General features: G+C 47.1%; 1 protein-coding gene across 3 annotated transcripts in view; it reads right to left on the bottom strand.

Moving 5' to 3' along the window:
• The window catches only part of COL27A1 (collagen type XXVII alpha 1 chain), a 134160-nt gene that overhangs the window by 76422 nt on the left and 33829 nt on the right, over positions 1 to 23909 (bottom strand). For all 3 annotated transcript variants that reach the window (XM_078382699.1, XM_078382698.1, XM_072985015.2), the window contains exons 7-14: positions 23113 to 23166; positions 22188 to 22241; positions 18013 to 18057; positions 16557 to 16610; positions 14297 to 14341; positions 11432 to 11485; positions 10687 to 10731; positions 2081 to 2134 (exon numbers count right to left, since the gene is read on the bottom strand). In XM_078382699.1, coding sequence (XP_078238825.1) covers positions 2081 to 2134; positions 10687 to 10731; positions 11432 to 11485; positions 14297 to 14341; positions 16557 to 16610; positions 18013 to 18057; positions 22188 to 22241; positions 23113 to 23166 — 405 coding nt within the window. The remainder of the gene's footprint in view (positions 1 to 2080; positions 2135 to 10686; positions 10732 to 11431; positions 11486 to 14296; positions 14342 to 16556; positions 16611 to 18012; positions 18058 to 22187; positions 22242 to 23112; positions 23167 to 23909) is intronic.

The following is a 23909-nucleotide window of genomic DNA, read 5'->3' as shown; positions in this document are numbered from 1 at the left end:
GAAGAAGTGGGGCATGGAAATTAAAAACATGATATTGACCTTGGTCTCCAGATTTTAGGAGTCTGGTTTGTATAAGTGTCGTGGCAATAAACAAGGCCATTAACGAACGACACGCAAACCTGTGGGGTGCTGCGCTTTTAGTTGCCTTTCAGGCAAAGACGTCGGTTTCGAAGAAAACGCCAACTAGTTCCCGACCTGAGTCTATATACGTGAAGGAGGGAGCAGAAGCCAGACACAGAACTCTTATGGAAACCAGCCTCCGCATAAAGGCGACAAAAGCCACGCTCTTTGTTCATGTCTTTGTTTCTGGACTGGATTTTGTGAATGTATCTCAACTCAACTTGAAATCTTCTCCTGGAAGGAAAGGTCTTACATCTCTTTTAAGAGCTCGCCACAGGTATTCTGCTGGAGGATGCAGGGACCCTCCAGCTCTTCAAATATGGAGACCTTTTAGACAGATGTCCTCTTAGCTTCTGACGCCCAGTTCAGAAGCTAAGATCCCCGGTGCGGGTCCAGGCGCCAGATTCTGTGGCCTGTGGTGGACCTCCTATCCTTCAGTTCTCAAAAACAGGCATGCACCATGTCTAAAGTAAGCATTCTTTATGCATTTTTATCCTTCCTCTTAAGGCATGCAAACCACCAGACAGCTGTCTACTTTGAAGATAGACACAAGAACATTCATATGCTGGGGCGGGGGGTGGGGGGGTGCCCGGAGAGAGAACCCAGATGAAGCTATGAAGATTTTAAAGCCAATTTTGTTGTGGGTGGTATGGACATAATCTTTCGTCCTGAGTGCCATTCTCTGGTTAAAGAAATGAAATTAATAGAATATTTTTGCTTGAATGGATTTTAGTCAAGCTGATCTGGCACATATTGGCATCCGAATGAAACGGTGGTACCGCAGGGGGAAAAAAGAAGATGACCCTTTATCCCATCTAGCCCACAAAACCCCTTTAGAGAGAAAAGTTTAGGATTAAAACTTGAATTTTCTGCATGCAAAAATACATGCGAAGTCAAACCCTTAAATGCTTCCCAAATAAGAGGGCCAAAGTTCCCCGGGAGACTGCCACGGAAAGCACTCCAGGCTGGTCCGATCATTAGGCATAAGCAATGGGACCGTCTCAAGGAGCAGAGCCAAAGAAGCATCAGCAGCTGCTCCACAGCTGCTTCTCTTCAGCTACCTGGCCATTCTCCTCTGCTCAGGAACAGAACCAGGTACGGCACAAACTGAGGCCCGGAAGTTAGTCTTTTGAACTACGGCCGCCATGATCTGGGGGAACATGGGATGTGTAGTCCAAAATACATTGAACTAAAATGTATACATTCCTCATCCCTGGTCACAAGGTCTGACCACCAAGAGGCATGTCACCAGCAAGATGCAATGGGGTTTGCTGGCACCGAAGTAACTTTGTTGTTGTTTAGTCAGTCGTTAAGTCGTGTCTGACTCTTTGTGACCCCATGGACCAGAGCACACCAGGCCCTCCTGTTTTCCACTGCCTCCCGGAGTTGGGTCTGATTCGTGTTGGTACTTTAGGTGCTAGTCTAATTCTCTTCTGGACATGGGATGTGGAACATGGAATGTCCCATGTTGTTCTTTGCTTCAGACTTCTTTTTAGATCAGTCTGGGCTGCATCCATCATCTCTCCAAACTAGTCTGATGTCCTGGGATGTATCTGTTGGTTGCCCTGAGTGTCATAAGAACCAAGCCAGAAAGAGTATTCTAGGAGAGACACCCTGTTGTTGTTGTTGTTGCTGCTGCTGCTGCTGCTGTTGGCGCTGGGTCTTCATTTTCGCAATTAGCAAAGGACTCAGCGGGGCTGCGGGAGAACAGAAGAGGAGAGAGAGGCAGGAGGGGAAAAGAAGGCGGCCATCTACTGACCTCTCGCATCTCCGTCAGATGTTTGACTAAAACATTTCGCACTTTGTAGAAAAGATGGGAATGATTTGAGGAGGGAAACTCAAAACAACAGGGGAGAAGGGTGGCCACTTTGAAGCCGCCTAGCCAGTCAGCAAGCAGATGGTATTCCAGTGAAGATGGAAGGAGAAATATAAAATCCATAGAGAATTCCGGCTAACTTACTGGGTTGCCATCAAGGCCGGGAGGTCCGCGTTCCCCAAAATCACCAGGAAAACCCTGCAGTGAAGGAAAAGAGGGGGGAGCCTTTTGGTTACAAAGCCAGATAGTGCATAAGAAGCTAAGTTCAGGATGACAAAACATCGTGTCTGCTTTAAACAGCATGGCAAGGGGATTTTTTTAAGCTGTTAAGAGAAGCAAAGATGCTCACCGGGTGTCCGCAATTATCTACACACAGAATTATGCTCTCACCTTTCCATCAAGGCCGATCGATACTCAAGGGGGTTAACAACAGGAATTCCATCTTGATGCATTAAAATGGGGAAGAGGAAATAACCAGTTCTCTGCCTCCCCTCTCCCTACAAAAATAAACATGGCCACTGAACTGTCTGGACAACAATGCCAGAGTCAAAGTGGAAGTCCATGGCCGGTGAACCATGTCCTCAGGCAACAAACACACAAATCACACATTGTGACAACGGCATGTTCGGCAGCTGTGTGAAGACCTGTGCATAAGAAGCAGCCTTATTACTGGGGTCAGGCTCTTCGTTCACCTAGTCCAGGACTGTCAGGCTGTGCCTGGCTGCAGTGACTCCCTAGGGATTCAGAAATGACTCTTTCCTATCCTAGCCCTACCTGGAAGTCCCAGGTGTCCACAGGTGGTCCCCCGTACAAGCCCCCAATAGCCTTGGTACTGACCAGTTTAGCTTCCAAATCTAGTTTATTCGCCGCACATAAATGGATCAAATGGTTGCCATTGTCAGCTGGAGTCAGGCCTTTACCTTAAACTCAGGAACAGCAGCATCATTACAAAAATTGGATTGAGGGCAGGTATGTAGCTCTGTCACCCCCTACGTTCCTTCATGGGCATTGTTTAGCAGCAGATCAGAGGAAGAAGATTAAACCTGCTGATGTCTATACAGCCCTAATCACACACAGGAAAAAAAAACACTTTATGATCTCCGATGGGAATTAGTTCTTTGAAGTTCTTTGTCCCTCTCTATAGAATCAAAGGCAACCTTCAAGCCAACGTAGGCCGCTTTACAAATATTCTTTTCTTTTGACTTCTCCATATTCTTTAATCAGATGGGCAAGAGTGAATACATTATCCATTGTTGAAACACTGGCTGATTTAAGTTCTCCTGGCTAGATGCTATCCAACCGCCTGAGCGTATGTCTTCTCGATTACCAAGCAGATATTGTGGCATATAATATATCTGCAATGTCAATCACACAGGCCTGCTCTCCGTCTGTTGAAGGAGATTCAGCCTCCCTTCTTATAAAAGTGGATAACAACTCTCAATTGCCAAGCCCACTTGTGAACTACTGTAATAAGATTTATACCATCCAAAATCTGGTCACCAAATCCGGTTTGCTCAAGTGGGATAGCACCTTTGAGCCAGCGGTCTAGGCTCCGGCCAAACAGTCAACTAAATCTTCCTTTCTTCTTTTGGGGATGCTTGGTTTCAAACCCAGTTCAACTGGTCTTAAACATGGATTTCATGAGTCAAGGATAGGAGGAGAAAATTAGGACTGTGGGTGAAGTCAGCCAGATTTAGGTGGGATCCAGAGGAAGTGTGGGTAGATGGAAAAAGAGGTAAAGGCAGAATTCAGACAAAGCACAGTGGGGAAGAACTGGGAACTGGCAAAGCTCAAATACCCATTTCATATCATTCCACTCCTTTCTCCCAATATGGGCGCCCAAAATCCATGGGCTCTTTTTAGGTTCCTACGAGGTATCCAATGGAAAAGCTACTCTCCTCACTGTGAATTCCTCCCAAAACCCAAGACACACTCCTCGTTTATTCGCTGTGTTTCTGACCCGTCTTCCTTTTTTTTTAAAAAAAAGGGAAGATAAATGAACAACACAGCCCACATTCTTAACATTTCAGCTCAGCTTTCCTCCTGCGGTGTGCAACACATGCTAGGAAGAAGACGTTAACATTGCTCTTTTATACTGGGCTACTTCAAGGTTTCTGGGCATCTTTGCAAACAGGAAAGCAATGCAGCTTCCCAGCTGGGCACTGTCGGGTTCCAGGCCTGCCACGGGCCAAGGAGTTGTAGGGAGAGAAGATTATAAGCAACTCACTGGCATCTGTACACAGACAACTATTCAGCTATTCATCCCCTGCTTCCTTCTACAAAAGATGCTCTCTCTTTTTTTCTTTTGAAAAGACATAGCAGGGAAGCGGCTGCTTTTAATGTGCTCAAAAAGCAAAGCATAAAGCAGATTTATCAAGAAAATGTCTATTAAAGGGCGGAAGGAAAAGAAGAAACATTGCTGACATTTGAGCCATGGGGCCACGCTGGATCCTCGTTCCACAGCCATCTCTCTCTGAATTTCGAACCCCACTCTCCCCTCTACTGCTTTAAAATTTGGAATTTGTTGGATAGCTTCTTCTGCTTCCCATTAAGTATATTCGCAAGCACAGTTCTACAAGACCAAAGAAGGTCGGCAGCCAGGCAGCCACTTGGATCCTTGCTGTGATACCAGGAGATACCAGGTCCTATGCACAGCGGCCTCATTGTGGTGAACCACTGAACTTCTCAAAGTGGAATTGTCTCAAGGAAGTCTCATCTGGACAGGAAGTGGCACAAGAGAGCGTCCTGTTCCAGCTCAATTGCTCTAGCAAGAAAGACTTCCCAGGCTCTGACATATCACTTTATCCTTGGTTGCTCCTCCGGCTTACTCCAAGATCTTCCTTTGGTACTGAGCTGCTGTTTGGTCTTGAACTCTGGCCTTCTCCGCCACTCGTGACCTACCTGAAGACTCTCTCCCAAAGCTCATCCTTGACAAGATCTACCTACCTTCCCTCAACACAGCTCTTGGCCAAGAGATGCATGAACTCCGGGACCAGGCAATTTTCTTTTTTTAAAAATAAAAATAATTGTATATACATAAAGCCACATGACGAACAGCAATAAAATCTCCATCCAAAGTAGTGGGCTGATGTCCATAAAAACTTAAGCCAAAATTAAAAAAGAATCAAAGTGCACGGTATTCTTTGTAGCTTTTTGCTGCAACAGATTAGGTTCCAATTATTCACAAGAACAGTCGCTGGGAAAAACTCCAGCTCTCCAGATCTGGTGAAAACTCTTCTCTCCGCTAGAGTAGAAGGAGGTTATCTGGCAGGAACGTCCAACAGTCCTGGCAAGGCTTTCCACCGCCATTTGGCTCCTTTTCCCAAAATAGGATTTTTATTTTCCTGTTGGCTCGATCCGGAGGGTGTTCAAGCCGCCCAACCCTCTGGTCTTGTCTGAGAAAGGTTGCCTTTGCCAGTTGGCGACAGCCAGGTGAGTTTGGTGCCCAAAGGACGCTCCCCGCAGGCATGGAATTTGCAAATCGAACTTTCTTTTTTAACAGGAGGGGAGACAACAGGACTTTGTGGCGGTAGAAGATCCAGTTCAGGATTCATTTCTCACCAAGAGAAAAGAGGAGGAATGAGTCATATAAACAAATAACTCCATACACACACAGAGAGAGAGAGAGAGAGAGAGAAAGAGAGAGAGAGAAAGAGACATACAGAAACCGATGATGGCCTGATCAGAGAGCATGGTCTCTGAACAGAAATCTCTCCTCCCTTGCTGGACTGAATGGGAGCAGTCAAGATGGACTGGTCCAATGCCAGCTGGAGGCTGGAAAAGCATAAATACTATAAGCCAAATGGGCATGGGCTGGAAGTGACAGCATCCACGCTTGGGGACATCAGAATGCATGGCCCTTTTTATCGAAGGCTGGAAAGCTCCTTCGTAAAAATAACCTGTAACAGAAGTTGTTTGTTTCCATTCCTGATGCTAGGATCCAAAAAGCAACTGCTTGTTACAGTTACTTTAAACAATAATTCTTTGCATTAGCTGCAACTTTTTTGTTACTTCTATATTTTTTCCAAAACAAACAAAAGAAAGGTTTGGAATTGATGTGAGATGCCATAAATTTCGAAAAACCACTATCAAAATACCTTTAAAAATTCCTAAAAAGTTGCCAAAAGAAACTAGAAAATATTACTCTTTGCACCGACAATGAACCTTCACTCCTACTAAGTTACTTTTGAAATACCTTTGCTATGCCTTTCCCGTTTAAAAAAAAATCCTTACTATAAGGCCATTAATTATAACTCATGATTTCCAGTCTATGCCATTTATTCATATTTCTTTTTGTTTGTAAGGATTTGACCCCATGCTAGGCCATAAAAAGGTCAATTATAAAACAAGGCTGTTATCTTCCTTTTTAAAAGATGGAGGCCCCTGACTTCAATCCTTAATTCTAAAAAGTAGCTTGATGCATCAATTGTTGACCAATACCTGTGTCATATTATGGATAAGATCCAGCTGAGTAAATCCAGATACATTAAAAGTCAACTGGTATGGGCTTCAATGCATGAAAAGATTTCCCCAGATGAGTAACCACAGTAAGAACAGCTTAAGCCCTACCAGCTCCTTCATGCTGTCTAGAATCTAAATCTGCCTCATCTCCAATTACTGGCAGCTAAAAGAAGTCTTGAGGGGCAAAATACAGGTTACAGAGATATGGGCGCCAAATTGCATATTAAGGATAACACACACGGATAGAAATTTGTCAGATAGTATGCTGCCAGGCCTTCATGATTAAGCAATAAATGCTGTACCTATCCCCCCAATCACCGATAACAAAAGAAGGTGAGTCTAATCTGCAGATGTTTGTGTTAAAGATAAGAAGCCTTTTTTGAGGGGGAGATGCCCACCCTAATTAAGAACTAGCATGGTTGACTACACATCCTTTCACAAGTCAAGCACTCTAAACTCTGGGACTAAATTGGACATATATATCAAGTTCCATTCCTCCTACATTTAATAAATGAATTAATTAATCTCAATTTCTTAGGAAGCAAAAAAACTGAAATTAAATTCTCTCACCCATCTCTAGCTACAGCATAAAGAGTGGTTTGAAAGAAAATAATTTAATCCATCCAGACTTTGTGGGACATGGAAGGACTAAATCCTGACTATGTGGGCTGCCCTGTCAGTCCACCCGCTTTCCAGCCCATTGCTTTGTGGGGGGAATTTTCCTTAATGGCTTGCTTGTTTTCTGTCGTTTTTCATTCCTATTGATGGTGTGGAGGAGATTTTTTAGAAACGCAACATAATAATCCACAGCTCCACTCTCAATCCAAGGAAAATTATTAACGATGACTGAAGATTTCCCCATTGCTCACCGACAGGGGCTAAAGAAACAGGCCAACCCAAAAAACCACTACTTGCCCACACGGTTTTTTAACTTTCTGAGGGTTTGGGAAAGAAGCAAAGTGGAGTAAGAGAGAGTGGGGGCGGGGGGGGGAAGCCTTGTCTAAAACTCGTTTCCAAGACCGAGTCATCATGTTCCTCTCACGTCCCTGCTGAGCCGAGCTCCCCTGGAATGATTTCAAGTCTGACTCATGTCCAGCAAATCTATTTTAATCTTTTTTACATTCTTACATCAGTCCAAGAGGCCCACACAACACAGCCAACAAAAGGTTCCCAACTGCACCGTCTGTTGATTGCTTTAGAGCAATCCAGAGAAAGGAACATAAGCACAGCTGGCGGTGGTCCCTTCCCTTTGCCTATGTAGACCTTGTCCCATTTGTAGAGGAAGAGGGCAAGGGGAGGAGAGAGGCTCCAGAGCCTTTCCCGAAGAAGAAATGCTGATTAAACTGACATGGAAGAAATCACCCTTGGCAAGGTGTGTGCACTGACCGATCTTACTGTAAATGCAACGGAGGTGGAGCCCAGGTGTCCTGGCGCAGGAGGAGAGAGAAAAGGGGCCAACCCCAGAGCCACAGAGCTAGAATGGATCCCAAAGGTTCATCAAGTCCAAAACGCTGTTGAGCAAGGAAATCTGCAGCTAAAGAACTTCTGGGCCGGTTGGCCTTCCAACCCCTTTTTCAAACTCTCCCGTGGAGGAGAGGCCAGCAGCTTCCCAGGGAATCCATTCTATGGCTGAGCTATTCTTCCTGTCAGGATAGTTTCCCTTTCTTATAACCTGCCTCGGCTACTTCCTCTGGAGCTATAGGGGGGAAAACTGCACGTTGCAGGTAAATGAGGAGACACTCCAGTTCAGGACGACACACGCTGTGCAGGAACATCGAGACAAGTTGAATCGAAGGTTGGCACAGCATCCCTCACTGAAGCAGCAAACAACCTTAGGGGTGGGCATGGCAAAACATGCGGCCCACAGCGGTGTCCTCTCTCACACTTCGCTGTTGTCCCTCACTATCTGTCACTGGAGAAACAAGCCTCAGGTAGCATCATAGTAAGGCTATCCCTCACTTGACAAAGGAGTCCTCCTGATGATATAGTTCTGAGCTGACTTTCTTTTTTAACATTGAAAAAAAAACCTTTTCTCTCTCTTCCCCCACTCCCTTCTTGGTAAAGGTCCATAAGTTAGGTCTCTGCCTGCAGAGCCGGAAGTTAGGAGTTTGAATGCCCCATTGTGCCTTCAGGGGGAAGAGCTAGCCCGGGTGGCCTTGGGCCAGCTGCACACCATCCCAGGGCAACCCCAGAAGAAAGGAAGGGGGAACCACTTCTGAGTCTTCTCTACCTAGACCGCAGTGGTCCCCAACCTTGGGCCTCCAGATGTTCTTGAACTACAACTCCCAGAAGACTTCACCGTCACCTCTGCTGGCCAGGATTTCTGGGAGTTGAAGTCCAAGGACATCTGGAGACCCAAGGCTGGGGAGCACTAAGAACCCTGGAAAGGGGTTGCCATAAGTCAGAACTGACTTGAGGGCACATGATTACTATCATTCATCTTGTTGGGGTAGACAATAGGAGCTCTTGAAATTCCAACAGAGAGTGGGACACGTTGATATTGGGCTTCAGGAGGGGAAATGATGGTCCTTATTAGGCCACTGTTTTCTCCTAGGAGAACTAGCTTGGTATTTTATTTTATTTTTTGTGATGTTGGTGCAAAGCTGCCCATTGGCATGCTCACATAATTCTGGTGCACAGTGCATGCTACTACAGCACAGAGCATCTGTGTACATCAAAGTAATAAACAGATGTAGGACTCATGGTGGGAGGAGGAAAATGCCCTTTGCCCTCACCCTGCAGACATTGGTGCCCATAATTTAAACTGCATGGCTGTGTTTCTAGAACAGGATCCCCGCCGTACGTCTGCCTGCATTTTGCATTAAGCTCGTCTGAGATCAATTTAAAGTATTTGTTATGGGTTCACTGCACACTCTAATTTCCCATCTGAACCGCTGATGATTTAATAAATTCATTTAAAAAGAAGTGGTAGAAGAATTAAAATCCTGACTCGATTCAGATATATTTACCATTCCCCAGTGGCGATAGTGATATGGCGGAGACCATGTGTTGAAAAAGAAAAGAAATTCAAAGAATCCTATTATAAAGTTTGGGGCGGGGGGGGGGAAACAAAGCTGAGACTTCTTTGAATGGGAAATTGCAAAAGCCAAAACAACAGCTGGAAAACATCGCACGCAGGCACAATGTATGTGAAATCATGTCAAAAACCCTGGCCAGACCCCCAAACCTAACAACCGTTGCCTTGATTCGCTTATTTCAGAGTCAGAGATTTGCTGCCATGGAATTTTAAAAAAAGAGAGAGAGATTGTAGTTTTGTGCTTGAGATGCCTCTGACGTAACCACTGGTCACTCACTCTGGCAGAGCAGCCATTTTCCTCCTGCTTTCCCCGAAACTGTCTTTTTAAATTATTATTATTATTACACAGACTATTCAGCACATGTAGGCAATTGCACTCAAGCAGAGCCTGGAAAGTTATTTTTGTAAAAAAAATGCCAGAATTAAGCTGACTAGGGAGAATCTGAGGAGCTACTTCTCCAGACCTAAGACATTTATTTCAAGAGAGACCACGGACAAAGCTAGATACAAAGCTGATTCCTTTTGTGATCTAAGCATGAACAGCTTTGATGTCTTGTGTGGCTTCTTTCCTATCCTGACCCTACCTGGAGATTCCCTGGTGGTTTCTGACTCAAGGACTAACCGTTTCTTGCCTGGACTAGTTTCGGAATCAGTTGTCATGGTGTGTGTTCGGGGTGGGTATGGGTGGTGAAGACATCTGGAAGGGAACTAGCTGGCTGGAGAGTCCTCTGGCTGCAGAGGCTGAGGGTTCGATTCCCCCAGGGGGCCTCTTTGCAAGTAAAGGCGGTCCGGGTGGCCTTGGCCAGCTTGCACAGTCCTAGGGCTACCCCCAAGAAGAACGGAAGGGGAAACCACCTCTGAGTACTCTTTACTTGGAAAAACCTGGAAGGGGCCAGAGTATGATTATTGTTATTGTTAGGTCGGGGAAGGCTGCCCTAAAAGGTCAGGAATCAGCTTAAAACTGACGTAAATTGATGTGAAACAAGGAAGTATCAGGGGCATCATTTTACCAGCAAGAGTGACAAATAAGTTGAAACTGCTATGGTGAAATGGGAACAGCTGGGAGAATAAGGGGACAAGTCCTTTATAAAAGAATCAACTTTTCATTCCTCCCCATTTTCCCTCTGCCGGACTCCATGCATACACAAATGAAAAAAGATCCTTGCAGTTAAGGTTGTCCAGTCTTCCTCCCCACCCTGAATTCCCTGCTCCCGTTTTTTAAAGAAAATACCAAGACGATGAAAAACTTTACCGGCCTACCCATCTTGCCCCTCTTCCCAGGAACTCCAGGGATACCCTGAAAACAAAACAGAGGGGTGGGAGGAAAGGGATGGGAGAGATCATTAAAGTCTGACGGAGGTTGGAAGAGCAGGGGAGAGTTCAAATCAAAAAAACAAAAGGTGAAGGGTTGTTTTTTTTAACCACAAGGAGATCTAAAACAACGACCTGGACATCACAGAAGAAAACATCAACTGCTCACTGTCAGCAGGGGAAAGTTTGGTTCAGCCCTCTAAGACTAAGCTGTCCTGCCTACAATCAAGAACACATACACACACACACACACACACACACACAAGTTGTGTCCCCAACCAAGGCCAGGAAGTGAAGGCAAAGCTTAGCAGGAGGAATAATTAAGCTACTGGTCTGGAACTGAAAGAAGGCTGAAGTCAAAGGCGCTCACAGGAGAACCTCCTGTTTATGTTTCTTAGGCAGTTACACAAGCATTAAATCAGCAGCTCCAAAGCAAATTCCTCCCATACACACACACACACACACAGAGAGAGAGAGAGAGAGAGAGAGAGAGAGAAGGATCTGTCTCACTGAAGCTGAACAGAGACAAGTTTTGCATCTGCAGTGCATGCAATTCTATACAAATCAATAACCTCTCTGGCCCTCTTTCGAGGTGATACCTGAAGTGGTCACCTAAGCAAAGCAGAAGCGGACCGAGACTCGATGCAGCAGGAAGGGGAGCAAAGGAGAAGCGTCTGAGCACTTACTCGTTCTCCGTCAGCACCTGGCAGCCCAAACAATCCGGGTGGGCCAATGTACCCCTGTGGGGGGAAAAAAAGAAACAAAAAGCCGTTTGTCTTCTCTGAAATGATGGGACGGGGCCTCTCATATCCCTCCTCCGGGAATCACACGCGCGCGCTCCGTCTCCTCTAAGCGCTGGGTCCAGGCAGGGCGGTGGCCGTGACGAAATAAGCCTTGAGGCAAGTGTATATGCCCATGGACTGCATGGTGCTGGCTTCCACGATGTAGTCCAAGGGCACATACCCCCACGCCAGGGATGGTGAGGACTCCGGCAAGGAAGGAAGGAAGGAAGGCGCCTGACCTGGGAGAGGAAGGGAACTGGGGTCCAGGTTAGAAAAAAACACTGACAACGTCACCACTCACGAGCATCGGCACCACAACCTCGCCAGGGAAGAAGAGGGACCTCTTAAGGACCTAAAAGCGCCAGGGAAGACGAGCCGTGGGGTGGGGTGGGGCGTGAGTTCAGACCCTCCGGGGGGCCTTTGATCTACAACCACGCTAGCTCGAGGGGATGGAAGCTGTGGTCCAATACATCCAAAAGGAGTGGCCCATGGGTTCAATGGTTCTACTCTAGCTGAGACCATCTGAGCTAATCTCTTGCAACCCAACATGAAGCAAAGATGGGGGAAGACCAAGGTGTGGGATTCATAACGATGAGCAAAATCAAGACTGCAAGATTTACACTGTAGTCTCAACTCATAGGGACTGATTTTTTCCATTACCGTTGGCTGACACAAGCCTGGCCTCTCCTCTCTGGGATTAGGGTGAAAAGTAGCCAGGTGAACCCCTTTTACACAACCCCTTACCCTGGAAACAAAGTGCTGGAACCACTATCAGTCTGTCCTCCCTTCCGCCTTCTCTTCCTCCTCCTTAGTCTTTCAAAGCACAGACCGAGTTACAGCATGGGCCCCCCGTCATTTTTCAGGATATTAAACAGCTGATCAACCCCCCTTTTTCCTCCACCCTCTTCTTAGCTCGTACAAGAATGAAAACTGCCGACAGGGTCAATTTTTGTTTATCCCTTGTAATTTTCCTAGAGATGGAAGCCAGCTGGTAGCATTTACGGCTCACAAGGAAAAGGAGCGCATGATACAGAAAGAGAGAGAGAGAGAGAGAGAGAAGAGAGGCAAATTTATTGGCTCAGAGCGTCACAATGATTTATAATTGCCGTTGGAGAGTAGGAGGCGGTTAACTGAAGCGCCACTTCTGTCCAAAAAAGGTTGGGAGGGGTTTCTCCAGAAATCTCAGCTCTTGGCTAGTCAAGGAAACCCTAAGGAAGGCTGCAAAAAGCACAGAGGTTCACCTTGGCAAAGGATTTCAGGATGCTGGCTTGTTGTGCGAAAGAGAGAAGTCAGAAATAACATCAGTCCTCCCCCCAAACCCATTGCTTAACAGAACTCCAGGTTGTCATCAGCAGAACTCGCAGAATTTAACCTGAGTCTCTGCGCCTGCAAAGCCTATTCATGGCCATTCCAGCTTGGAAAAAGTAACTTCTCCTAATTCTAGTCCAGCGACACCTCCTCCTGTCCCTATTAGGGGCCAACCTGATGATTTTGGGAATGCCAAAAATGAGGTGTGGGGATGGTGCTACTCCTGTGCCATTTTTCCTTCTGGCGACTAGTGTCTGGAAGGTGCTTAATCCTGACCAATGAATTGGAAGTGTTTCCATCCCTTCGGCGACCTCGGCATTTCACAGACCTTTTTCTGCTCCCTTCATGAGCCAGGGCTAAACCCGGGGCCATCCCTGCCTCTTGCCATAGGAGGAACCCTAAAGCATCGAACAAATTAATGCAAGGAAATAAAATAAATAAATGCTAATATCAGGAAGGAAGTCCGTCTGTGCTGAAGAACAGTTTCAGAGCAGCACTGGGGGAAACGAAAGCCGCACCGCCGGACAAGGGAGGGAGGCGAAGCCTTTCTGCCGAGCCCCAGACGGCGCTGCACGGAACTGGCAAGCGGCCTCCGACCACTTCCGTTGCGATGGCTGCCGGCAACAGGGAGTCCGGGACAGGCAGATCAGCTCCAGCTGTTCCTGACACTGGGTCAGCAGGCAAGACCAAAGAGCCACCTTTGGTCTGCCTCACCGAACCACGGTGAACGGTGTAAGAATTTTGGGCTCTATGGCTAGGGAGACCACCGGGGTCAAAGCCTCCCCTCCGGCGCCTTTCGCTGGCCTTTGGCTTTTGGTCTTTTTGCCGAAACCCACTCATGGTCCCGCCAATAAGAAACAGAGGAGGAGCAACGTGGGCTGCCCCCTAGCCGTTTCAAGACCTGGCAGGATTTTTAAGGGAAGCTGAATAAATCAATACAGAAGTAGCTTGAGAATTTACCACTCCCTGCTCAAGTCCTTTCCAAGATGTTTTTTTTTCTGCTTCCACGAGACCCAGAATCTCAGACCTCGGAGTCAGATGAAACGCACACCCACATGCCCCAATCATCCACCACAGGGTGATCTTGGGAGGCCACAGCACGGTAGACAGAAAGGCCATTTTTTTGTGTGCAGAAGAGCCGATGTGGGAGAAGCAGAGCCAGCGGTGACAGTGACCAAAGAGAGATTGACACTTTCTTATTCCTGCCTGATTCCCTTTTCCATATTTCACACACACATGTCCCTCCCTGGCCTACTCTTCCCTCCCAGGCATGAAAGGCTGCTGAAACAGTCCCCTGAAGGCAAAATAGATGTGCCTTCAACCCCACCAGCAAAAAGCAGCTCAGGGAGAGGAAGAAGGGAGCTGGGGAAGACAGAGAAAAAAATACCCAGCAGCCGAAAGGTTATCAAGCTGACAATAGCATAAACTGGCAAAAGGGAAAGGAATTGGCTTCTCACTTACCCGGCTGCCTTTTGGACCAGGTTCCCCTATAGGTCCAGGTAAACCCTGAAATACAAGGCGGGGAGGGGGGGAGAGAGAGAGAGAGACAGAAAAACAAAACGAGAGACAGATAAATGTGGAGATGTTACAAATTGTTCACTCCTGCGAGGCTTGGCCAAAGTGGCGGCTCTTCCCTTGCTTTGGGAAGGCGGCCAAGAGATAGCTGGGGAGGAAATTAGGAAGAGGAGAAAGAACACTAATAATAAAAACAACAACAAGAAGAAGGATTCCAAATAGATAGGTCACCTAATTGTTCCAGCGAATTTGAATAGGGCAGAAAGTTGGACTTCAAACGGGATCTGAGCCATTCACTGCATTCTAAATGAAGCAGGTCGGATGCCGAGGTCTGCTATCCTCAGCTAGCTCACTTACTTTTGCAATATCTTGCCTTAAGAGAGACCTGTGAGTTTTAAAAGCTTGCAGACTTCCTTTCAATTTTTTTCCCCCACATATGGATTTCGGGATCTATTTCACAGCCAGTGTAAGCACTTCAGCATTTGCCCAGAGGTAACCCTCTCTCCCTCTCTCTCTTTTTTCTCCTGCTTTTCTCATACACACAATCTGAACTTCTTGGCTAGGGTGTCACAAAGGCCATCGGCTCTCAAGGAGACCAACAACATCCATGGGTGTGAAGTTGTCTCTAATAGGACCACACTGTCTCCACTCACCCAGCTGGGAGGAGGGAGGTGTTTGAAAGCTGAAGTCGATGTCCATGCACCGAATAAGTAAAAGCGTTGTGAGAAGCCACCCTAGTTCTTAGGACCTTGGAGGGTTCAGACTGTGGTTATTGGTGATCCCTGAAACTCTGCCTAGAAAATGCAAGATGTAAGGGAACCACAGCGTGTCCTTGAAGAAACACAGCCTTGGATCTGGAATGTGGAGCAGGACAGTAAATATTTTCTCTCAGCGCAAGAGGAGCGCCTTTCTACACCACTCCTGCCTCTGCTGAAGATATATAAGGACTACCACCAAGTCTAGATGCTTCAGGAAGTCAACTCTCATGGAATCCACAGGGACTAGGAGTTTAGGGTCATTTCAGACTCTTTTTTTTATCCAACTTGCAGATGGGGCTGGGGGGGGGTCAGGGAGGAGGTAGTGCGAGACAACTGGGAAGATGAAGGAGGATCAAGGGCCATACAGCTGAACCTTAGAAATTATCCTTCCTCATTAAAAAAACAACAACACACAGCAGACCTCTGTGGTTATTTCCTCTCCAACAGATGCCCGATTGAATTTGTCTGCTTCAGAAAGGAAATGAGGCAGCTGATTCCTCCCATCCATTAAGGAAGTTTTAGGAAAAAAAGTAAATTGTAACTTCAGGTGGCATTTCTTCTGGCTCTTTTTCAGTTGCCAGAAACTGTTTGTTTTTGGGGGGGGGGATTTTTTTTCTCTCCTCCTCCTTCCAGGCCAAAGTGAATAAGTCTGCTTCCAATGCATGAACCGAAAAGAAGCCAACACCGGCACCTTTTCCAACGCCAGCTGAGAGAAGTAACAAGTAGTAAAAAACCAAGTCAGGAAAGTAAACATACCCGAGTTTAGTATATAGACAGCTGTGCTGTGAGAGACCCAAGATGTTTTGAGAGAAACAGAGCTCATTTTTACCTCTCTGGTCAACATCTTACATTGGTGGAAAAGTCTGCAAACACTGGAGTTTGACAGAATGTCTTGTCTAACAAAACGGAAACTGGCAAGACAATGCAGCCCTCTGAGTGCGTTGAAATGCCATGCCTTTGTTTGATCAATGTCTCGGATATTAAAAAGTGAGTCAGGCCCTGCTCGGAGGAGCTGCTGTCTTGGTGCAATTCCTTGGTTATTTATTTGGGTTTCGTGTTATTTGTTAATAGGAGAGGTCAACAACCCTGAACAACACACGAGGTCTTGCACTCTTAGATCACCACTACACTCACTGTGCCACTGATTCCCAACCTTGGGTCCCCAGATGTTCTTAGACTACAACTCCCAGAAGCCTTCACCAGTAGCCATGCTGGCCAGGATTTCTGAGAGTTGCAGTCCCAAGAACACCCAGGGACAGGAGGGAGAAATTTGGCTGGAACGCTTTTCCTAACCCACTAGGTTTCTACATGCAGGAAATGAAATCAGTGCAACTCTGTGACAATTGCATGTGGATTCTTCATAAGCGCAAGGCAACGGCTATTCTCCCAGGCCTGCAATTTCCCCCACAATCCCTATGCTGCGCACAGCACGGTAAGATTTACTGCACCTGCCTGCCAGGATAACCTTTGGCCCCTGCGTTTCCATCGGGTCCCCATTCACCCTGTCAGGAAACAAAAACAGAGCGGGGCGGAGGGGGTGTGGGGGGGAGAGAGAGACATAAAATGAGAAGAATGAAGTTGGATTTCACTAAAGTGGTCACAGCTCTGCAGTTTTAAGATGACGATGCTGATTATATACAATAAGGCACTTTTACTTCAACCTCCCGGATGCCTGCAGGCAGAGCAACAGAAAGCACCCATGCTTTCATTCAAGCCTTCAGAGATAACAAAAGCATCTCTGCAGGGTGAGCGCTGCCACCCTCTGTTCGTGATCCCTGCCACTCAGGTGGGAGTCTAGCAGCTCTGAGACATCCCAGCCCCTCCACGCTCCATGGCCACTGAGTGTGCTCAGTCTCCCCTCAGCTGAAGGATCCTTGGTCTTTCTTCCGCCTCCAGATTTGTGCTGTCCTTCTGCCAAAGGGTACGGGATGGGATGGGGCAGGAGGGGGCTCATCCATGTTTACCAAGCTCTTCCTCCTCCGTGTGGACAATACCGTTTGGACGAGGCTGTCGGTATCATACATTATCACGGAGGCTGCCAAGGGTGAAAATGCCACCGACATCAACTGAATGTCAATATAAAGAAGTAAGAAAGGACTTCCCCGGAACACACTGCTCATGTCTGAGCCTCCCCAATTTGGCTGCTTGAGGGGATCCGATTTTCCATTGGGAGGGCCAGGTCCAGAAGCACACCCAGAGTTTGCATCTGATCCTTCGGGGAGGGGGGGAGAGACCCCATCTAGTTCAGGTAAGCAGCCGCCTAATCAGTCAAGGATATCCCAACAACGACAGGACCTCCATCTTAGCGGGATTCAATTTCAACCTGTTAGCCCTCATTCTCCCCATAGCAACCCCAAAAAGGGCTTTCAAGGGAAGTGATGCATTTGAGGAATCGTTTTACCGGTTCCATAGGCACACTATGAGTTTCCGTGTCCAAGCAGGGAATCAAACCCAGGCCTCCGGAGTGCTAGCTCGACATTCTACCCGCGACACCACACTTGTGTCCCATGGGACTGCAGTCCCCACAAATTCCACCGGATATGCTGGCCGGGATGATGCTCGGGGACTCTTTCCCAAGGTCTGCTAACCTGCTGCCCTCAGGGGTGGTCGTGGTGGATGCTGCCCCATCACCAGGGAGGAAGCAAAGGTTTCTATGCGAGTCCCATCAGTTTCTGAACCTGTCCTTGGCCTTGAGCTGCCAAATAGATCAGATCAGCGTTGCACACTAGATACGTGCAAGCCAGGCTCTATGTTGTTGCTGTTGTTGTTTTTAAAATCGAGGGCAATTAGAGGCGCCTGTTTTCAAGCCAAAATAGAGTGTGCTGGGCAGTGACAACGCTTCATTAGTTCTGAGTCACTTAAAAGAAAATAAAAAGAAAGAAAACAATAGGAAGTAAAACTCACCTGGTCTCCAGGATGACCTGATGGACCTTGAAAACCTTTCTGTCCCTGTTCAAAAGAATCAACATAGAGGTAAATTTTATCTTTTGCTAAAGCGTTTGCAAAATATGGAAAGGAATGCCATGCACAGATCAGTTAACATGATGCAGTAAACACGTCCTTGATAGTTTCAAACATTTCCAGCTCCTCGTGGTTTAACAGGCACCTGCCTATTCCATGATCTACTTGCTCTATCAAAGCAAAAATGATCTCTGCCTGAGAGATCTCTGTTCAGGAAGTCATGCTGTGGGGCGGGCTTTAGGCACGGCCAACGGGTATCCCCAAGGGCTGCTCAACCTGTGAGCATCTTCAGAAAGAACTGCAATGACAGGAGGCAAGTTTCCTCTCTTTTCCTGATGCTTCCAGGGCCTTTAAATCACAACCAGGAGGACAAAATCTTGTGGCGCTTCCAGAAAGTTGAGCCGCTGTCCTGATTCATCCTATCAACCATGTAAACAACAGGTCTGTTGACTTCACAGAGCAAAAGGGAACAAGGGACAAGATGACGATGAAAGGCAAGGGGTTCTTTTCACATATGCACACACACACATGTGTATAGAAGACAACAACCTGACACAACCTCAGCTAATGGGGAGCTGAAACCCATCCAGCTCCTGGTCAAGATCCAGAAAAGCACTTTACTTTCCTGACAACACAGAGAGATCAGAGGCGAAAAGAAAAGAAAAAGTAGCAACCAGACATGAGTCCACCAAATGCTTTGCTTGGTGGGAAACATTCAGGGGTCGGCAGTTCTTCAGGAACATATTCGTGGTTCTTCCTCTCCACGGTAACTAGCCAAAACCACTCAGCTATCCAAATGATAAAATACAATAGAATAACTATGTTATTCTGTTGAATTTTATCATTTTTTGTAAGCTGCCCCAAGTAGACTTTGTCTAGAGGGGCAGGGTATAAATCTAAATAAAGTAAAGTAAAGGAGGTTCAAGGCGTCCTAGAACCAGCTGGCATTTCTCCTGCCCAGATCACCTTCCACTGTCTGTTATTTCATTTATGCAACGATGCTGCAGCACTTTCTATGGAAACCGACCCAACCCAGCGCTACCTGGTGGCAGTGGCTTGATCAAATGGTCCCAGCGCCATAAGAAAATCAACGGGCTGCTTCTACACCAGCTGGCTAGAGCCACACTGTATGCTGCACGCGCTGAGTCCATGTTGGCTGGGGAGCATGGGTCTTGCCATCCAACAGATCAGGAGTCCACTGGATCCAAGAAGGCTCGCATATGCCCTATACCTTACAACCTACTCATGTGCTAGAACAGCAATGGTTCATCTGTATCAGAAGATACTTATTTTTTTTTACTTTAAGATGTTCACAGGATGGCTCAGAGGCTGATCCATGAGCTCATCTGAGTGAGAAGAAACAGACATAGCAAACCACCACATTTGGGGGCCTGTTAAGAGCTGTAGAAGACTTCCAACCTACCAAGAACTGCTGAAAAGCAAAACCAAGAATTGTCCTTCACCCCCCCCAAAAAAAAAGAAAGAAAAAGGGGGAAGGGAAAGAAAATAAGTCTTCCCATTTGTTTGTTCAGCTGCTCCATATCCCCTGCCTGTGGGCAGAAGGACATTGTGGGTGAGCTGAAATGGGAACGGCCAAACCACCAGTGGAACCTATGCCCTGAGAAATTATGAGGCAGACATACCTTTTGGTGTGAACTATGGCACAGAAAAAAGGCATGTGGCAGCTTCTTTGTTCACTTCTTGTTCTTTTATGTTTTTAATTTATTTTATTTTATTTTATTTATACCCTGCCCTTCTAGACCGAAGCCTACTCTGGGCGGCTAACAATAATAGATAAAAATAAAAAGAATACAATAAAAAAATAGTAATATAGTTCAAGATGGGAAAAATAATTCAAGTGACTCTTTAAGCCACTTTAAGTGGTTCTGACTCAGAATAACTGCACAAATCAAAAGCGTCTGGGGAGGAAAATATCTCTACATCACCGGGAAGAATGTCGACTTTGTGAGGAGATTATTAATCGAGCTGTATCAGAGGCGTGGCCCAGGTTTCATGACACACCTGCACCGCACATACCTTCTTTCCGTACCACACAGCTGTTTTCTTGGCAGGAGGATGTTTTCCGCCTCTACGGCAACCTCTAGCCAAGGTGAGGGACATACAACATCTGCAGGAGCTTACTTTCCCTTCCACTTCATGATCGTAACATCAAACACATTTCAGGGGCCCTTTGGAACCATTATTTTCCTGAATACATTGAAATATCCATATCCAAACAAGGATATGGATATTAGCCCACCCAAGGCTCATGGCTCATGTTTCTAACATATATGCTATCCAGTACTGACTTCATATTTTGTGGGTGCCTTCCAGGCCCCCTAGCTCTCCCTTGTCAACTGTCCCCAGCGCCCGTTGACTTACCGTTCCCCCCAGGATACTATCCACCTGCTATTACTGTTTTATCACACACCGCTCTCCCTAAATTTATCCAGCTGCTTCTTCACCTCACAAAGTTATCCCTGCTCTTCCTTTACCTCATAACCATTGTTCCCAAGCTTTCGCTTCATCGCTGTTCTCCCTGAGTATTCCACACAAAACAACTTGTCTTGTAATGGCAACAACAACGAAAATGAAGTTTTGGGTCAATAAACATATTTTGTGGATCGCAATCCAATTCACAATCTGTCTGGGGGGGAAATGGATTATAATCCCCCAAAGCTCACCATGAGGTGACTCTGTGCGATACTGAAAGAGGCTAACCTGACTTCCTCGCCTTATCAGAGTTTTCTCTAAACTTCTCAACGGGTCTTTAGCTTCTTCTTTGGCCCTCTGAGAAGTGATGTTACTTGTTCTTTCACTCAAGCTGGCTTCCAAGATATTGGCCCTTTTCCTAAAACCATTGCAAGTGAACAGAGACGCTCATCTACAACCCAAGGTGTTTTCAATGGGAAAATGCCAGAAGATAATCTAGAGCCTTTTTTTATAAAAACTCCAAAAATGTTGGCCAATAAAATAGGCTTCCATTAAAAGCATTTGTTTTGTAACATCTCCCCAGAAATTCCACAGCCATTTTGGTGTGTGTGTGTGTGTGGGGGGGGAGTCCAGGTTTCCTTGCAGCCAAATAAGATTCTAGGGTTTGTCTTCTAAGGTCAGTTTTGTGGGAAGGACAAAGAACACGAAAGGCCAGCCCTGCTTCCAGGCAGAGCGGGGCAGCTGCCTCCAGTGATATAGACAGGAAGAAGAGACGGATAACAAGGGGAGAGAGGAGGGAGCTCCGTCGTACCACACACACACACCCGTTCTGCTACACCATCCCTCTTACCCATCTTCCTGCCCTTCAGATGTAAATCAGGTCGCTATCCTGGTAATTACTGCTAGGGAGGAAATTGAATTTCCAATCCAGTCAGCCTCCGTCCCAAGGGCTGGCCGAGGGACATGATTCTATCCTTGGCCCTACAGTAGGTGCCAAAAATGTCTTGAACCTCCCCCGGGGCTGCAGGAAGTGCTTATACCTTCACTGGATGTGCTCTTTTTGTCCTGGCACGGCATCAAAAACCACAAGAGCATGGACAAAGCAGAAAATGATACATGAAAAAGTGGACACAGGAGCTCTCTCTCTCTCTCTCTCTCTCTCTCTCTCTCTCTCTCTCTCTCTCTCTCTCCATGCACTCACGCACTCACACACACTTACTTTAAAAGCAAGCAAAGAAGACAGGACAAGCCATGCAGGGGCAATTTGGAATATTAACCTAGTGAAGGGGAAGTAGATTTTAGCAATGGCCACAGAGGAGCAAAACTTCTAAGCCTTCTGAAGCATTCATAGGACACAGATCAGTGCGATCTTGCTGTGGGTGGTGTTCAGAAGCTGTTGAAATATCTGTTGTCAAGATAGCCGGAAGAGAGGGATGGGACTGGCAGGGCCACCGCGAGAGTCCAAAACATCCATCGGCCTTCCCCGCTCCTAACTCTCTCGGCTGTTGCCTCCAGACTCTCTTTTCCTTCACCAAAGGAAAAGGATTGCTTCCTCTGATGGCCTTCCACTGACTTCCAAGCTATGGCGTGTTGTTACAGTCAAGACTACCAGCCTGAACACCGGTTTGCCTTGTGAGACGCTCCCTGTGGGCCTGCGCCCAGCGGCAAGAATAAAACGGTCTTACCTTCCTACCAGATGGTCCAGGGAGCCCCGTCAACCCAGGTAAACCCATATCGCCCTGCAATCAGAAACATAAGCATGCTTGGTTTAGTCCGCTTTCCCGAGAATCTTCCATCCTTATTTGTGAAAGTGCAGGTTTCTAGCACTTTCATGATGGTAAAAATAAGCTTGGACATGGTGGCGACAGGGAGAGAAGGGGAAATTCTGCGTGGGAAGCCAGATTTTAAACTCACCTCAAACAAAGCAGTTGTATTTTAATAATCCTACCACTGCATTTATTTAAGATAAAGGTAAAGGTAAAGGTTCCCCTTGACAATTTTTGTCCAGTCGTGTTCGACTCTAGGGGGCGGCGCTCATCCCTGTTTCCAAGCCATAGAGCCAGCGTTTTTGTCCGAAGACAATCTTCCCTGGTCACATGGCTGGTGCGACTTAGACACGGAACGCTGTTACCTTCCCACCGAGGTGGTCCCTATTTATCTACTCGCATTTTTACATGCTTTTGAACCGCTAGGTTGGCGGGAGCTGGGACAAGCAGCGGGAGCTCACTCCGTCGCGTGGATTCGATCTTACGACTGCTGGTCTTCTGACCCTGCAGGACAGGCTTCCGTGGTTTAGCCCGCAGCGCCACCACGCAGAGACCTATAAATCTTGGTTTGGTCCCCAGCCATCATTCACGACAGCCAACCCATCCCTTATGAGTCTCTAACCAATTCACCAGGTCTGAGGAGGGAGGGATAGGGTCGTCCTTTCATTCAGCCCAAGGCCTGGATAATATTGACCTCATTTCCAATTCATGAAGAACGTGAGGAGGAAAGTGCAGCGCTGAGCGCTCTGCTTGCCGGAAGGCCTCAGGGGTTCGCCCTTTACAAGGTATGGGGTGGACTGAGGGAGGCCCAAATGGTGTTTGAGAATAAGAGATGTAGGTTTACCTTCTGACCATTGGGTGCTTTTCCAGGTGATAAGCCAGGATCACCTTTTTGGCCCTGAAAAACAAAATGGACGTTAGCGCACTGTCGAGAGTAATCTAACTTTCTGCGACAGGCATTAGTTCAATGAGAAGGATGAGCTCTACAATGCTGATTTTGGCTTTCCACACCCATGCTCACCAGGGCCGACCTCAAACCCCTCACCTACGTAAGCGGACTCTGCCCACGGAACCACCAAACATTATCCCCCGTCTCACAGAACACCGCCTTGTATCTGAACAAACTCCCAGAGAGACTGAGCGCCACTCTCTTGATCTATTGAGAGACTGATTAATAGCACAACCATGGAGTCTCAGAAGCATCAGCAGGCTGCGTTCTGTGCCACCCAGTGCATCCTTAATCACTAGGGTGGTGCACCCCAAGGTTGGCCCCTCGGTGTTGACCCAAAGAAGACACAGAGGCAGCAAAGATGCACTTTCGGCACCTTCTACCTCCCCACCCTCAGCACGGTCCCTTCTGCCTTCTTCCAGCTCAGCGGGCAGGTCAGCAGCGATGGGTCCCTCCCCTCTAGCTCACAGAAGCCAGCCCTGAAAATGGACCTGGCGCCTCCCCAAGAAAGCAGGGGCCGTTTCAGCGCAGGGTTTGCCAGCCTTCAAGCTCTCTGCTAAGACAACATCCCACCATTGCCTGCAGTTGGGAGAAAGTTACCTCCCTGGGAGCTCTCCATGGTCCTGATTTATGTGACCTCCCCTTTGCCAAAAGAGTGTTCGCCTGGCCAGAAGAGACCCAGCCTGGCTTCC

Source organism: Pogona vitticeps, chromosome ZW-PAR (genome assembly GCF_051106095.1).
Source record: "Pogona vitticeps strain Pit_001003342236 chromosome ZW-PAR, PviZW2.1, whole genome shotgun sequence".
Classification (NCBI taxonomy): Eukaryota; Metazoa; Chordata; class Lepidosauria; order Squamata; family Agamidae; genus Pogona; species Pogona vitticeps.
This window is presented reverse-complemented; position numbering and strand designations above follow the sequence as displayed.